At 37.2% G+C, this 17,171-nt stretch overlaps 1 protein-coding gene across 1 annotated transcript; it reads left to right on the top strand.

Moving 5' to 3' along the window:
- The first annotated feature begins 15,098 nt into the window (after positions 1-15,098).
- LOC145067052 (uncharacterized) lies at positions 15,099-15,578 on the top strand. The gene has a single exon (XM_079014272.1). It carries the CDS (start codon positions 15,099-15,101, stop codon positions 15,576-15,578), a length of 480 nt encoding a protein of 159 aa, XP_078870398.1.
- The last annotated feature ends 1,593 nt before the right edge of the window (positions 15,579-17,171 follow it).

The following is a 17,171-nucleotide window of genomic DNA, read 5'->3' on the forward strand; positions in this document are numbered from 1 at the left end:
TGAAGGCATCTGAGAAACGTCTTCAGAAGGACAACTCATCCAGGAATGCTAAGCCCCAAAACGCACTGAAACACGATCAAACCACAAGGAAGCATGCCCAGGGAATATCCACGATGCTAAGGCACAGGCGCCATAGGAACCCCCCCCCCCAGTCGGAGAAGTGCCTTATAACTTGACAAGACACACCTCAACAATGTCAGCACTTGGGGTTTCAAGCAGGTCGTTGCGAACACCAAACTTTGGCGATAAAACCTACAAGACGAGACAACATTCGGACATGAGAAAGCTCAACAAGAAGGATGCTCCCAGGGAGTGTACGAGAAAGACTGTAACGCACATCAAAGGGGAGTTCATGCTCCAAGAGCCCAAGATGAAGGGTCCACATCTGCGACTTGGGATGTATGCAGTCTAAACCACCACCCCTGGAGCAAGGGGAAAAGCCCAGACAAAGCACATCCGGGCCAAGGGCAATGTGATCAAACTTCGAGCAGATAATCACATCCCAAGAGCTAAGCCTTAGTTTATGTTGTTATGTAATCATTTCTCTTTCTTTACTCGCCAAACAATATAATTGTTTCCAAAACACTATCAATGAAGTGAAGGAAGTTGATTATAAAAAACTATTAGAACGTTTTTTACTATTAAAACTTCATATCATTTACATAACAGGTTATGCACGTTTACCAAATGGTAACAAGGACTGATCATCCACATCATTTGAGCGAAACCGTTGCGAGAATGCAACCGTAGGGTTCAAAGGCTGATAACCTTTCCCTAAAACATGTCAGCTAATCCCAAAGAGCCACAGTTCTCGATAATGACATGAATAAAGGCTTCAAAGGCTCATAACCTTTCCCTTGAAACAAATAATACCTTAGTCCCAAATGCCTCGAGGTGACGATCTCGGCTTGAATTAGAAAATTAGGATTGGAGAGCGACCCTCCACGACTCAGTACTTAGAACAAAGTCCCAAAAAAGGGTAATCAATAAACTCTAGCAAAAAAGGGATACCATAACATAGCAAACTGGACAGATGACCCAGTCTAGAGATAATGATCTATGACCCAAAGAAAGGACAAATTACGAGCTCCCAGCATGAGCTCCCGAAATAGATCCAAAAGACCCTAAGCAAACACGGGTCCTAAAGTCATAATCTGGGCAAAGTAGTTACATGGATACATCACCAACTCAAATGTCCGCTCATCGAGCAAAAAGACCTAATTCCTTACAAAACAAGAAAATAATTGTCTTGAATCGGCACACCCTAAGGCCAACATAAACCTGAGGGAAGAATCGCCTCAGCAAGGAAAAGTAAAGGCATATGTACACCGGTGGCCAACACAGACCACCTGGGTTAACAAGCAAAGGCATAAAAAACGGCCCATTGCATGTATATCATCCAAAAAAAGAGAACAAAAGACAAAAAAAATGTATATCGTCTGCCGGACAAACCCCATACTTGAGAAGATTGCCATGCAGGGCCCCAAAAAAATTCAGAACTCATAGATACATATTGTTCCTTAAACACCAAATCTGTATAAACATCGTCCCAAACGCTGAAAAGCAAGGAAAAGAGCATGAATTACATACCAGGAGGAGTGGAGGAAGGCCCACCCTGAAAGTGCTACCCTTAGGACCTTCTTCTTCAACATTAGGGTCGCTACATAGCTGGCGAAGATCCTTCATGTCAAGCTCTCCAAGGAGGAGGTAGGAGGTAAAATCTATCTCAAGAAAAGACTTCACGTCAACATGTATCCCATTGGTGTGTTCCGGAAGGGAACTCAATTCTAGTTACGAACGTTTTGAGGGAAACCGGCTCCCTAATCACTTTTTTCCCACGCTTCATCCAAATAGCCATGTACGCTGTCTTCATACGCCTAACGCCTAAAGGAAATTTAGCACTCTCAACCACTTTGTCCACAACACGAACAATGCCCTTCTACAGGGGCCATGCCACATCCTCCTCTACCGCCATTCTCCTTATCTCCTTCACCTCTAACTGGCTCCGCCCTATCTCCACCCGATTCTCCAACGCCTTATTATCTTCCAACAAAGCCTCGATCTGCTTTGAAAAACTTTCCACTGCCCCATCCAAAGTTGCCACCGGCTCCTCCAAAGCTATTTTTTCCCCAGCCAACAGATCATACTGCCCCTCAAATGCATGTTTTCCCCCTCCAACTCCAACATCTTCGCCCTTAAATCATGTCATTCAGCCCTAACAGAGGAAAGTTCGCTAGAATCCAAACTCACATGGCGTATGCATTGAGCAACATCAACCATATAAGGAGCGACTTGAGATGTCGCATATTGAAGGCTATTGGACATATGAGAATTGGAAAAAAGCTCAAAAGCCTCAAAAGTAGTAGGGGAAAGGAATGGCAACCCCACCCATACGCAATAGAATGTTGTGTAAGAAGGGAGGCTCGAGTAAGGCCCTATTTTGGCACATAATCACCAGGGGTCGCCAAACAAATGGAAGAGGAACCGACACCAGCACCATCCTTCGTCAAAAGCAAAGTTGGATCAGGAGCAACTTGAGAGATATCATTGGAAACAAACCTGAAGAGCCCCCTGGGAGTAGTAGCCTCTTCGGGATCATTCTTAGGTTCACACGACTGTTCTGTCGCCTTTTCATTTGTTCCCCTTGACAGTTTCGACGTGTCATCATAGGGAACATCCATAACTACGTCAGACTCCCCTAACAGGAAGTCCACGTTCTGCCTCTTACAGAGGCTCCAACTAATGGAGCTAGCACCGGCGCCTTCCGAAATCGGGGAGTCCATCTAGGACAACTGTCGCTTACAACTCTCTCTAGTTACCAAATCAGTCGATGACTTGTCTTGATGATTAGAGGGAAAAGGATCATCGTGGGAAGCTTTTCGAACATGCATGTCAACCAACACCTGGTCGGCCTGGGATCTGGACCTTTGGGCAGGAGCAGGCCCAACAAAGGCTATGACATGATCAACGCTGACCGGTGCAGGAAGTACCTCCACCAAAGGCACATCCTTATGCTAAAAGTTGTCTTGGAACCGATCCCTCAATATTATCTTGAAAGAGATAACCTTGTCGCGACCTGCAATCAAAACAAAAAATAATATAATTAGGGAAATTGGAAAATCATTGACCTAAATACACAAAAGAGACCAAAAGCAAAAAGGTTAGGGGGGGACTCACCGTCCTTCTGAACGAAGAAATGAGGAATCGCTCCATGCGCCCTCCAGGCGACACTTATATCGGCGACATCCAACATTCGATTTTCCCAGTCCTCCCCATTAAAAAAAAATGGTCTTCAGTGTGTTAGCCATAGTTTCGCTAGCTCCCCAAAGGGCAGGTATCTGATCAGTAAAGATGGTCTTACGGGGATATCCATAGCCAACCAAATCATGGTTCACCCATAACCTTTTATCTTGCCAATTCTTTTTTGGGGCCCTATTATTTATGATGAATGCGTTGACACCTTGCAATTGAGAAAATGTGTGCACACCAGACAAGGTCGATGAGTTGAAAAAATACTTATAAGCCCAGAACTGGGGAAGCACACCCAAGGCTCGACAGGCCATCTCAAAGCCGACTATCTTGTTGAAAGCATTGGGAGTCAGATCATCCACGAAGAAGCTGTACTGGCGCATGATGTCATCAAAGAAATCGGTCGTTGGTAGCCGAAGTCCCGCTTTAAAGATCGGTATGAGGACTCCAACCTTTCTTTCCTGCGGACGGATTATAATAGCCCCCTTCTGAGGGTACTCCACCCCATGCTCTGGAAGGAAACCAAATCGTTCCTGCAGATTTTCAAAATCGTTTGTAGAGGGCATAATCCTAGTATCCAAAGCGGCCATTATACACCGATGAAGAAGGAAAAGAAAGAAGAAAAGAAGAAGGAGAAGCAGTTGAAGAATAGAAGAACAAAAAAAACTATCTCCGATAAAGGAAGCTTTAAATGAGAGGCGTGAAACTCGAAATGTCACAATGATGAAACTGTCTTCGCAACGGACTCTGTTAAATCAGTAGACGTCAAGACCATCTCAGCTGAACACGAGCCTTGGTCTAAGCTAGAACAACTCAACTACCCAAGGATAACGTTGACATTTACTAGCCTAGGGGACTTGTTAACGTATCCATCTAGGAGTATGTCAAAGATAACGGGAAAATTATCTAAAGAACAGCCTAACTGACGGTCGTTACCTTGCGTAAGTAATAGGCTCGGGCTCTCGCCCTTGTAGCCCCATACTTAGGCCTCGACGTTTTGACGGCAAGGCCCATAACAGGCCAAAACAGTACCAACCACTCCCCATAGTGACAAGTGTAGCCCTCAGAGCGCTGCTTTTGGGTGGTTCTACACCAATAGCAGATAACCGCTAGTGGTGCATGACCCGCTAATAGGACGCTCTCTTGTCCTGACGATCTAGATAAGACAAAAAGTATGCTCACCCCACGCCATGTATAAACAATATCATTATTCTCCAAAAGCAGGGGTCGCATCTCTCTCTCTCTCTCTCACTCTTTATCTCAATAAAAACCCTAATTCTCTCATACATCCACTGATTAGACCGTCGAAGTCTTGTTCTGGGACCCTCTCCTGGATGATAACTAACATCGACTCTTTCTTTGCTGTGATTCTCAGGCTTAACCGGACGACGTAACTCACAAATGATGTTAAGCTCGAAGACATATCACAACATATATATATATATATATATATATATATATATATATATATATATATATATGTGTGTGTGTGTGTGTGTGTGTGTGTGTGAAACTATCTCAAAAGTCAAATTATAATTTGTTTCTACTGTGTTAGCCCTAACTCTGTAATATATATATATATATATATATATATATATATATATATATATATATATATAATACACACACATACACACACACACACACACACATATATATATATATATATATATATATATATATATATATATATATATATTACAGAGTTAGGGCAGGGCTAACACAGTAGAAACAAATTATAATTTGACTTTTGAGTTAGTTTCTCAATAAGATCAAATAGTTAAAGTGATTATCTTCTCTTTCAAGCTTTTGATTCTAGTTCTTGAAAAGAATTAAATTTTGCTTCATTTAATCTAGCTATTCATCTCATAACTATATTTCATATATCGATCATTATGCAAATGTTGTTAAATCAAAAATTATTATGGCAATAGATATTGTATTTTTGTCATATATTATGAAAAAAAGTAAGAAACTTGGCAAATGATACAAATGTTCTTTTTAGGGGGCGAAACAAAACAAATCATATGCGAGGGCTAGGTGTATATGTAGATGGACATCTATTGTGCGGAAGTGAGGACAATGTTATTCAGTGATAATGACTAAGATAATTTGTTGTTTGGTAATGTGAACCTCAAGTAACCATTATCATTATCACATATCTTCACTAGTTAAATTGTATATAATGGTATTATGGATTTTTTTTATGATTCTCATTCTGTCAAAATGTGTTCTTGATAATTGTATTCTGTAAGAATTATTATGAAAAATGATGCGTGATAACAAAAATGAATAAAAATTAGTGAGAATGTATGATAATGATGATATTTATGTGATATTGAAAGTATTCACATTACCAAACAACCTATCATCTTAATCATTTTTATAGAATAATATTGTTCACACATGTCCGCATAATAGATGTCATTCACATTTTAACTTAGCTCTCATATGGTAGGGACAACTATTGAATCATCGGTTGAAAAATATAAATGACCATGGAGGAGGAGGAGGAGGAGGAGGAGGAGGTAGACATAGTGATTCTTTTAAGATGGTATGTTTTATAAATATTCATTTTGTGATTGCGTTCTCTAAGGAAATGCAGGTTTGTCCATGTAAACATTTTATCTTTTATTTGTAAAGACTTATTGCTTCCAGTAAAATAAAAAATTATACATATTGAAAATCAATATATCTCCATTGGTTTTGGATTCACCATAATTAGATAAGGGGGTCTATGGGTCCCGTACATTTGATATAGGATTTATGATGACTAAATTACATAATAATCCGACCCTATTTTGTATGCCATAACTTAATTTATACCATCTAACTGAATAATAGATTGTGTAGACATGAAAATAATGGTGAATATAAGGTATATATGGAAAAAGGATGAAACAATCTATATGTTATATTTTGTTAAGAAGAAAATAAGAGCATTTATGATCAGGTTTGGTATGCAAAAGACTTATCAGAATTTTTTTGATGAGAAAGTTTTCTTTGATTTGATCAAACATTATCGACCAACAAACATACACGTCCATGCTTTTATCATCAACATAGAATGAAATGATATCTAAGTTTGACATGTTATGGTGATCTCCTAACCGGGTTTGTTCTAACAAAATTTGTAAAATAAAATATTTTATCACATGGGCATGTACACTACTATATTATAAATAGATATATCAATAAGAGTAGTATTTAATTAAATATGATTAACAAACTTACACCCATGATTGTGATAGACATTCTCTTTTAGCTTAATATATGCAATGTAACTATTTGTATACCGAAATCAATTACAAGAAAATCAATGTTTTATTGATTTCATTTGAATATTTAAAACTTAGATTTAACTTTATATTTATGTTTTACTTGTCAACCCTGTAGTATAAATAAACGGATGTGGTATAAGGGTTATAATATTGATTTAACCTAGTTAAAATATTAAATATACTGTATGTACTCATTGAAAGGAAATTTAATAGACGAAAGATATTAAATTGGCAATATTGCAAAAGGATTATAATACAATTATTTTAAGAGCCTTTTTTTTGAGCTTTTGTTAAGACCTTAAAAAAACATATAGTAGTTTTCAGATTTTATGTTAAAAAAAATCCAAATCCACAAACTATTTAGATAGCTTTTTAAAGCTTCTAAAATTTGACATTGATTATCTAACTCTTAATAATTAATATAATATATAATATTGTATATATATAAATAATTATTTCGAGTTTTGTTCATCAACGAAATGATCAGATTTTAAACATGTATTTAAACACCTGCAAACAAATATATTTTATCGGTGAAAGTTAGGAGGGAAAATGGTGTGAAATCCCAAACCTAGCCCTGAGCTATATTTAACTGTTAAGATAAATAATGCTCTGAGTTGAGCTGAGATAGACGCCCACTTTCTAACACTATGATTGATGGATGTATCAACTGCACAGAAATTTATAATTTGATAAAATAATAATACATTTTTTAAAAGTTTTCATACGTAGGTTAAATAGTTTTGTTTAAACTTATATGAATACAATCGTTGCAATTATTGAAATAGTAAAACTGTAAAAGTCATAAAATATTAATATATTTCATTATTTGTCTTATTTAGAATGTGGTACTTTTACGGATGTCGTCAATATCTACCATAATAAATAAGAATGATTTTGTCACATGTCCTTCTCTCATTCAATTTGCCACATGTCATTTTGTCATAATTTAGATACATATTTATTTTCCACTTGTCATTTATTTCATTTTCCATTTCTAATATATTATTAATTAGTTTCCATAAATTAAACCTACCATAATGATATTAATTTTAAATTTTAAATTTTAAATTTAAATTTCAATTTCAAATAAATTTACAGTTTAAACCTTTGTCTTTAACATTTTGTTACAATTAACCTGTTTACTATACGGGTCTGATAACTAAACAATATTTTTAATTTATTTATTTTTGCATGTTTTTTTCTCATAATTTTTATTTATTTCAAATTTCAAATTCAAATAAACTTCTCATTTAATCATTTCTATTTAACATTTTGTTTTAATCAACCCGTATAATATACGGGTTTCACAACTAGTACTCAATATACCTCAATATCTTAAATTCATAAGAACAATAGAAAAAGTTTGCCGCTTTGATGAAAGAAGTAAAAATATAGTTTGTTATTATATTACGTATTTACCTTGAAGCAAATATTACAGAATTTAAATTGTCTAACACTTATTTATGGTTAAAACCTAAACGTATTTTACAATTTCTTGTCGAATTTATGATGCCGCTTTTAATTTTGTTTAACAGAGTTATTGATAATTACATATAACCCCCATAAAGAATACAAAGAGACATACAATAATTACATATAACCTAAACAAAAAAAATATAAAAAGACATACAAATAAATGTAGTCTAATATCCTTGTGATAACTTAAATTTAATATATATATATATATATATATATATATATATATATATATATATATATTACATCATTATAATAATATGATTAAATCAGGGAATAATGAGGTAATTAGTAGAGAATTATAGGGATTAATGACAAAAACCATCATTCTTCAATATGGCTGTAAATTCGAGCAAATGAGAGGACTCCTTTAATTTTTGAGTTAGACACTATATAAAGCTTGAGAAATCAAGTGAAAACCCCACTGGAATTGCAAGAAACAACTGTGATTCGAGGGAGAATTCGGAGATTGAAGGTTGTGAAGTGTAGTGGTGTTGATTATGATGGCATGTGCGGAATTAGAAAGATTTAGTGAATCATCATGTAAAATCAAGAACACAAGGAGTAAATAAATCTGTGTAAGCTCATATTAGATCTAGAAAGATTATACAAATGGGTTTGTATACAATTTCTCTCTCTAGTCTAACACTCCAAATGATTCCTTACATAATGGGAGTCACTCACTTCCTATTTATAGGAAAGACTCAACTCATTTACACATACAAGAGAGTAAGCCTAAAACACTACATCCAAGAGTGACTTTGCACCCTAACATTCTCCCCCTCAAAGTTAGGATTGGATGTCCGGCTTTAATCTCCAACGAGCTAGCGCGATCAAGACAAAACTCCCCCTCGAATTATCACCGGTCTTCAAGATCCACAAAGAATATCTGAGAAACTCGAGAAGCTTCGAATACCTATCATTCTCCCCCTTTTTATAATCAAAAAATGATTATAAAACCCACTAAGGATGAGAAGCGCCCGAGGAATAATCTTCACAATACTCCCCCTTGATGTGTACCAAAAATGAATCACCAAAAATCTTGCACGGAAAAACAATCACGAAAAAGCCTCAAAAATTTTCCAATTTGTGAAAAATTTTGACTTTTCGGGTGAAAGTTGCAAGATTTTCCAAAAACCGGGTATAAATTGTCACTTTCTGAAACTTGCAGGGACCCGTTGCGTCCAAAACAACCAAATATGCAAAACTCTCCCCCTTTTTCAAATCTGGGTAGAAAGCGTCAATTTGCACAAACTGCAGGGACCAGAAATGCACAATCTTCAATTTTCAGCAAAATATAGTCATTTTTCGAATTTGGGTGAAAACTGCCAAAAATTCGAAGTTTTAGGGACCATCTTCGAAAATTCTGCTCTTTTGCTATAAAACATACGAAGCATGCCCATTTTCGAAGACTTGTGTTATTTTCGAAGTGTCAACAAATCGAAGGTTCAGGGGCTATTTTTGAAAATTTGTGTTTTGCTCCATTCTTTCGAAGCATGAAGACTTAAAATATACGAAGAGCTTTTTTTTTTTTTTTTTTTTTTTTTTTTTTTTTTTAATATTCAGCCCAAACAAACACTCTTTGTAAATTCACCAACCCTTCGAAAATTAGAGACTCTTCGTTTTTCCCAACTCATTTATACCCTTCGTTTTTCCAGTTAATCTTCAACATCAATGACACAGGAACCCTTCGATTTTTCATTCACCAACGATTCCAAATAGATTATTTAACCCTTCGAAATATCGGACCCAAATTCATCGTTATTAACAATCATCCAAATCAAAATCGACAGATCCTTCGTTCTAACACCCTTATACCCTTCGTCTAAATTCATCAATAATCCCTTCATTCCAAAATCCAAAAACCCTTCGCTTGTTCATTCACAAATCGTGAATCCAGTAACAAACGATTTCAAAATCTTCATCCTTTGAATTTCAGTGATCAACCCATTCGAATCCAAACACAGAGACTTTTACTTCGATCATAACCCCCAAATTCTTCTTTGCTTTGTTAACTGAAACACACGAATATTTCTTCCCTCAATACTTGTTGCCAGGAAACGAATCGTCACATAAAACCTTCGAATCTAAATCGATATCAACCAAATCATCTCTTCGTTTCTTATCGCTCTTCCCAAACCCAAATCATCAAGAACGAACACATCGACTGCAAAATCTTCAAGAGACAAACCCAAGGACCCTTCGATTCCAAATCAACGAACACAAGGACCCTTCGATTCCAAATCAACAATCTTCGCTTTTCTTCAACAATCGATTTTAACCTAAAACAATCGACTATTGATAACCCAAACTTCGAACATCAATCTATTCGTTCCTAAACATTCGTACCCTCGACCTTTGTCTTCAATTTTTCGTGAATTCCGATTCCTACCTTTGATATTAACTGATCGATTGTACATCTCGATTCAAGATATAATCAACAACGTCTTGAAGAAATCAAACATAGTCGATCATCAAACAACATTCATGTATAGCCCAAGAATCAAGTTTGATTTTTAAAATCGGTTCGATACAATCTAATTTCCCAAGTTGTCGAGGCAAACATTGATTGATTACAACACACAACAATTATCGACTTCAACGCTTATATCCCGAGATCAAATTCACAGTCGATACACACTTAAGATTTCAATCAAGATCAAATCGAGCCTAGAATGACTTTTGATTCATCTGTTCTTGATCAGTTTCATCGAGGAAAAATTAGATCTACAATCTCTTGATCATTATCGATTTTGAGTCACAACTCATAAAACAACTTCGATTCACAAGATGATTTCAACAAACAACAAGCATTGATTGTTAAAAATACTAAGACAAATCAGAACTCGTATGAGCACACGATTTAAAGAGTAATCGTTGAAAGAATTTCCGATGAAGAACTGGAACAAAATTGGAATGAATTGTACAACCTAATAAAGCACACGCGTACTGATTTACATATCAAGAAATAAAAGATATCAGATCAATACATTGGGCTTAAACTGATTGGTGAACAGTAATGAATACGTAATTGGACTGGATCTTTGAACAAACAAAATGAATTGATTCTTGAATTTGTATTTGGGCTCAAAGAATTAATCAAAGCATTTTTGACAATTGGGCTTAGAAATCGAGCAGCAAGAATAGTAACGAGATATATTTTTGAGCTTGATCTAAAAACAATTATTGGATCATCAATGGGGTAAAAACGAATTAGATCCAATGAAGCAAATCGATCAAAAATGAAAAACGGAAAGCACGAATCGAAATCATGGACGTTTTGGAATCCATTTGAGAATTTGAGTTACCTTTTTGACGAATCGAGATCCATTTTCAACAAACAAATCAAATTTGGAAGATCTTGGTTCTTTTGTCGGAATAAGAAAATCTCCAAATCGAACATTGTACCACCCACCATGCGAGATGTACAACTCGTTCTTCGTGTTCTTCGTCGATCCAAGAACATCTTCAAAAGAACCACCAACACTCTTGGGTTTTGACTTCAAATTCAATGCAACTTTTGGAGATTGTTGCTTTGGAACCCAAATTTGTTTCACGGATTTTTGCTTCACAACATTTGACGATTTTTGTGAGTAAACCCGCTTGTTCTTTCGATTCATCTTCTTCTTCTTTTTCTTTCTCATCTTTTTGCATCTTAAAGATTTGACTTCATGAACAAACCCACTTTCAACAACATGAACATTTTGAGTTTGAATCAAATCTTTTGGATTTTGATATTTGTGATTTTCTTGGATCACCGGCTTCCGATAAGGAATCATTCCTTCAAACGAATCACAAGAACACAAAATATCATCGGTTTGAACTCCAATTGAGCAAAAAACTTTTTCATCTTGAGAATCAACTTGAACTCCTTTTTCTTGAACATCAAGAACATCACATTGAACTCCATTGTCAAGAACTTCAACAAACTTAAGAGCACGAAGATCATTTGGGTTTTCAATAAGAGAAACATATTTCTTATTGAACAAATCTCTTTCTTCTCCTTCCTTTTGATTTCTACTACAAACTAATATGGACAAGGCAATTTTATTCAACCATGCAATCTTACATATTGGTTGAAATACCAAGCTTCCATGATCATCCTTCAAACCTCCATAAGAAACCAAATTACCCCATGAAACCAATTTGCTTAACAACAACCCATAAAATTGATCTTCATTGACTTTGTATTTCACATCTTTAATGATCACAATCCAAGAATCATATGGTAAACCTACCATGATCACAAAAACTTAAAGATTTCTAGAGAGAGAAAGTGATTTTGAATGGGTTTTCTAGAGAGATAAAGTGATACAAACAAGTATTCTAGAGAGAGAAAGTCGAATTATGGATCAAATCAAAGAAAAATTCGACTTCTAGAACACAAAAACATTCTCTAAACACGAAGATCAATGAACAATAAGAATCACCAAATCAAAATAGCCATCAGGGATCAATTCTTGATGAAAATCAAGAACACCCGCTCTGATACCAATTGTAGTGGTGTTGATTCTGATGGCATGTGCGGAATTAGAAAGATCTAGTGAATCATCATGTAAAATCAAGAACACAAGGAGTAAATAAATCTGTGTAAGCTCATATTAGATCTAGAAAGATTATACAAATGGGTTTGTATACAATTTCTCTCTCTAGTCTAACACTCCAAATGATTCCTTACATAATGGGAGTCACTCACTTCCTATTTATAGGAAAGACTCAACCCATTTACACATACAAGAGAGTAAGCCTAAAACACTACATCCAAGAGTGACTTTGCACCCTAACATGAAGATATTCGAGATTTCTTTCGAAATTAAGGGTGCGTGTAACGTGACAAACTTTGGTTAAGACCTAACGCCAACAAGGTGAGTTTCGTGTGAATTTTGTGGTTGCTTGCATGAAAAGTTGATTCTAAATTATTTGCAATTATATGTTACTTTTGTCTTGCTATGAATATTTGTGTGGAATTTTGTGAATTATTTCATATAAAAGGGTGAAAATGGTGAATTATTTCATATAAAAGGGTGAAAATGGTGAGTGACATATATATAAGGAACAAGTGTATTTACACGGTCTTATTATTAGTCATCGTACAGGGTGTTAGTACACAGCGGAGAGCCTAAGCTCTGTTTATCTAGCCGTAAGCATATTTTTTGTGCCTGGCAGATGGACTTGTTCCCTGGAAATGACAATAGTTCCCTAATGTGTCATCAAGGGTGGAAAGAAATGAAAAAATTATATTTGATAAATTGTTGCTTTATTTTTATTTTATTTTATTGACGTCAATATGCATGAAAACCACGAACTCACTAGGCCCTAAGCTTACCCATTAGAATCTTTAAATGCACGCAACCCAGGTAATAACGTAGCGAGTGGCAGCGGGAATGGGAAGGATAAAGCTCATACTTGAAGATGGTTACAAGCCTTGAGGAGGACGTAACGCACCAAGTGTTTACTTAAATTTCTATTTGCTTCCGCTATTATTATTAATAATGACATTAGTATTTGAATTCTTGAATTTTACAAGTTTTTAGACTATGTTAAGTTAACATTGATATTTGAAATTTGGGGCGTTACAAGTTGGTATCAGAGAGTTGTTTAAGCAGATTAGTCGTTGATTTCACGCCTAAGCTTAAATGGGAGGAGCGGTACATCGCCTAATTTGGAATGGATCTCGTTTGTAGGTACTATGGATCATGGAAAGGCAATCGTCGATGATGGGGTGTCAGTTGAGGGTACTAGTGGGTTACTTCCCGATGAGAAATTGAAGGCCGAGTTAGAGCTCTCTGATTCGGAAGGTAGTCTGGAACCAACGACTCCACTCAGCCTCTCTGAACGGGATGAAGAAGATGAGGATGTGGAATCCGAGGTGGAGCCAAAAGAAGACCCTGATGAGGAACCCGAAGAAGACCCCGAGGAGGAACCCGAGGGAAATCATGTGGAATACCATGTGGAACAAAGATACGAAATGTTCCATATGCCCTATGTGGAGTACACGCCAACTAGTCCTGGTACCTATTGGGAGTGACTATATAAAGATGAAATGCCACAGGCACAGCTCGAGATTCACAGTTTGAAAAGAAAGATTGAAGATATAGATGAGCATAGGTCAAGGCTCGTACAGGAGAACCAAATGCGTGTTGAGGCCGCTGAGAAAAGTAAGCGCAAGATACGAAGGTTGGAACAAGAGGTGTTGGAGCTAAGGAAACCCACTATCACTAAGTTGTGGTTGGAAGAGACCCACCTCAGGCCGAGGTGCTGGTCATTCAAAGTGGTCCCGGAGATCAAAAAGCTAAAAAGATAAGGAATTACTTGAAGGAGGGACAAAGAATATTGAAATATGATGACATCGTTTTTAAAAAGTAGAAAGTATGAGTGCAATGATTTGTCTTTTTTTTTCTCTTGGTTATTGGCTTAAGTGACTTGATGTGAACAAGACATATGTCTATTTTTGAAGTTTTAATAATTTGGAATAAAATTTATGTTTGTTATACTTATTGTGCTATAAACATAAATATGTAGTTAATATGTCTTCACGAAGATCTGGGAGGTTCATTAGGGTCAGTCCGGAGAAAGAACGCATCCCAATTGGAGCTTATGTTAGAGCACCAGGAGATGTACCAGAAACCCCACTAATCCCAAATGCTAGTCGTGGGCGGGGACAAGGAAGAGGCAGGGGTAGAGGAAGAGGCCGAGGAGCTGTTACAGCACCGATACCTGTACAATCGGCCCATGGTAGCTCTGGATCCCACCGCGGTCGAAGTCAAGGTCATGTAAGGGGTCGTGCGGCAAACACGATCACTATAGAGGAGTTGGCTGATGAGATTGTTCTAGCAATTCGAGACACCTTACCAGATGTAGTTGCTCATGCACGAGAAACAATAATGGGTGAGTATGAAGGTAACTTGGGTGGAGGTGAAGAGGACTAAAAGTACAATACACCAAATATGAGTCGTGAACCAAGTATTGCACAACCCACAAGGCATCATGGCAACCACGATCGACGGGGTTGTAGTTACAAGACGTTCATGAACTGCAAGCCACCCATTTTAACGGAGAAATTGATCCCGTTTGTCATCAACATGGATCATGGAGATTGAGGGAGCGTTCGATACTAGCAAGCGTGCGGATGAGGATAAGGTGATTTATGCTGCGACAATGCTAAAAGGGGAGGCAATACATTGGTGGGGCATGGTGAAGGAAGTTAAGGGGCGTGAGGCGGCTAAGAACATGTCATGGGATGAGTTTCTAATAATCTTTAAAGAAAAGTTTTGCCCACGAACAACGATTAAGCAGTTAGAGGAAGAATTCTTGAGGTTGGAGCAGGAGAATATGACTGTGAGGGAGTACACCATAAAGTTCACGGAGAAGGCTAGGTTTGCCAAATTTTATGTATCTACAAAGGAAAGAAGGGTGGAACGCTATATTTGGGGACTGAGAACAGCCATCCATGAATTTGTGCAAATTCAGAAACCAGGTACGTTCCAGTCAGCTGTAGATGCTGCAGAAGGCCGCGATTGTGAGAAGAATCGTCAAGGTGAAGACAGGGCTTTGGGGAAAAGAAAATGAGATGGTACGAATAATGATTCTAGGAAGGGAAAGACTTCAGGGTAAGAACGTAAAGTTGATCAAAGTTCTGGAGTAAAGCAATGCTCGAAATGCAACCGCTATCATAAGGGGGAGTGTAACATGAATCAAAAATTTTGCTACAAGTGTGGGAAGCCAGGGCACATAGCCACAGAATGTAAGACGGGAAGGGTATGTTGTGGGTGTGGTTCCCCTAACCACATCAAGTTGGAATGTCCCCAGAGCAAAGGTAACAACAATCAAGGCAGGATGATAAACAATCGGCTGACGGATAAAAAGGCTGACACTGGTAGACCAAAAGCTAGAGCTTTTCACATGACGGCTTAGGAAACCCCGGATGTGGTGACAGGTACTTTCCTAGTAAACTCAATTCATGCTAGGGTGTTATTTGATTCTGGTGCAAATAGATCTTTTGTGTCTACTACTTTTTACAAAAACCTGGGTAGAAATGCAAAGACTCTAGAACGTGCCTTAGAAATTGAAACTGCTGACGATCATTGGGTATTAGTAAGAGAGGAATATGATGATTGCTCTATCGAAATAGAAGGTGGTGTGGTACCGTTAAAATTATTACCTATAGCCCTAGGTGATTTTGATATCGTTATAGGGATGGATTGGTTGTCGGCAAACCAAGCTATCATAGATTGTGAAAATAGGATTGTTCAAGTTTGGATGCCAGAAAAAGGAATGGTAAAGATTTATGGTGATCGGCGAGTTAAGGACTCTATTTTGATATCAATGACTAAGGCAACTCGTTATTTAAAGAAAGGGTGTCAAAGTTATTAGGCATATGTTCTCGATGCCAAGCAGGACAAGCCTGAAATAACACATATACCAGTTGTATGTAAGTTCCAAGATGTGCTCTCTGATGACCTAGCTAGCTTGCCACCGGATAAGCAAGTGGATTTTCGAATCGATCTTACCCCAGGAGTAGCACTGATAGCTCGTGCCCCCTATCGGTTAGCACCAACCGAAATGAAGGAGTTGATGGCTCAGTTGCAAGATTTGCTTGACAAGGGTTTTATTCGGCCCAGTACCTCACTGTGGGGTGCACCAATACTATTCGTTAAGAAGAAGGATGGGACAATGAGAATGTGCATTGACTATAGGGAGTTAAACAATGTGACTATAAAGAATCGGTATCCGTTACCGAGAATTGATGATCTATTCGATCAACTTTAGGGGGAAAGTTACTTCTCAAAGATCGATTTGCGGTCGGGATATCACCAACTGAAAGTCAGGGAAGAAGATGTATCAAAGACAACCTTTCGAACTAGGTATGGTCATTACGAGTTTCTAGTAATGTCATTTGGTTTGACCAGTGCACCAACTGCGTTCATGGATCTGATGAATCAGGTGTGCAAGCCATACCTAGACAATTTTGTAATTGTATTTATCGATGACATCTTGATATACTCTAAAAGGAAGGCAGACCATGAGCAACATCTGCGGCTAACACTTAGTTTATTGAGGAAAGAAAAATTATTTGCCAAATTTTCGAAGTGCGAGTTCTGGCTTCAGGAAGTCCAGTTTTTGGGACATGTTGTAAACGAACATGGTATCAAGGTGGACCCA

The sequence above is a fragment of the Lactuca serriola genome, chromosome 8, assembly GCF_051521515.1.
Source record: "Lactuca serriola cultivar US96UC23 chromosome 8, Lser_US96UC23_V15, whole genome shotgun sequence".
Lineage (NCBI taxonomy): Eukaryota > Viridiplantae > Streptophyta > Magnoliopsida > Asterales > Asteraceae > Lactuca > Lactuca serriola.

Excerpts from the sequence above, each read along its gene's own strand:
- LOC145067052 (XM_079014272.1), top strand. The coding sequence starts at position 15,099 with ATGGAGATTGAGGGAGCGTTCGATACTAGCAAGCGTGCGGATGAGGAT.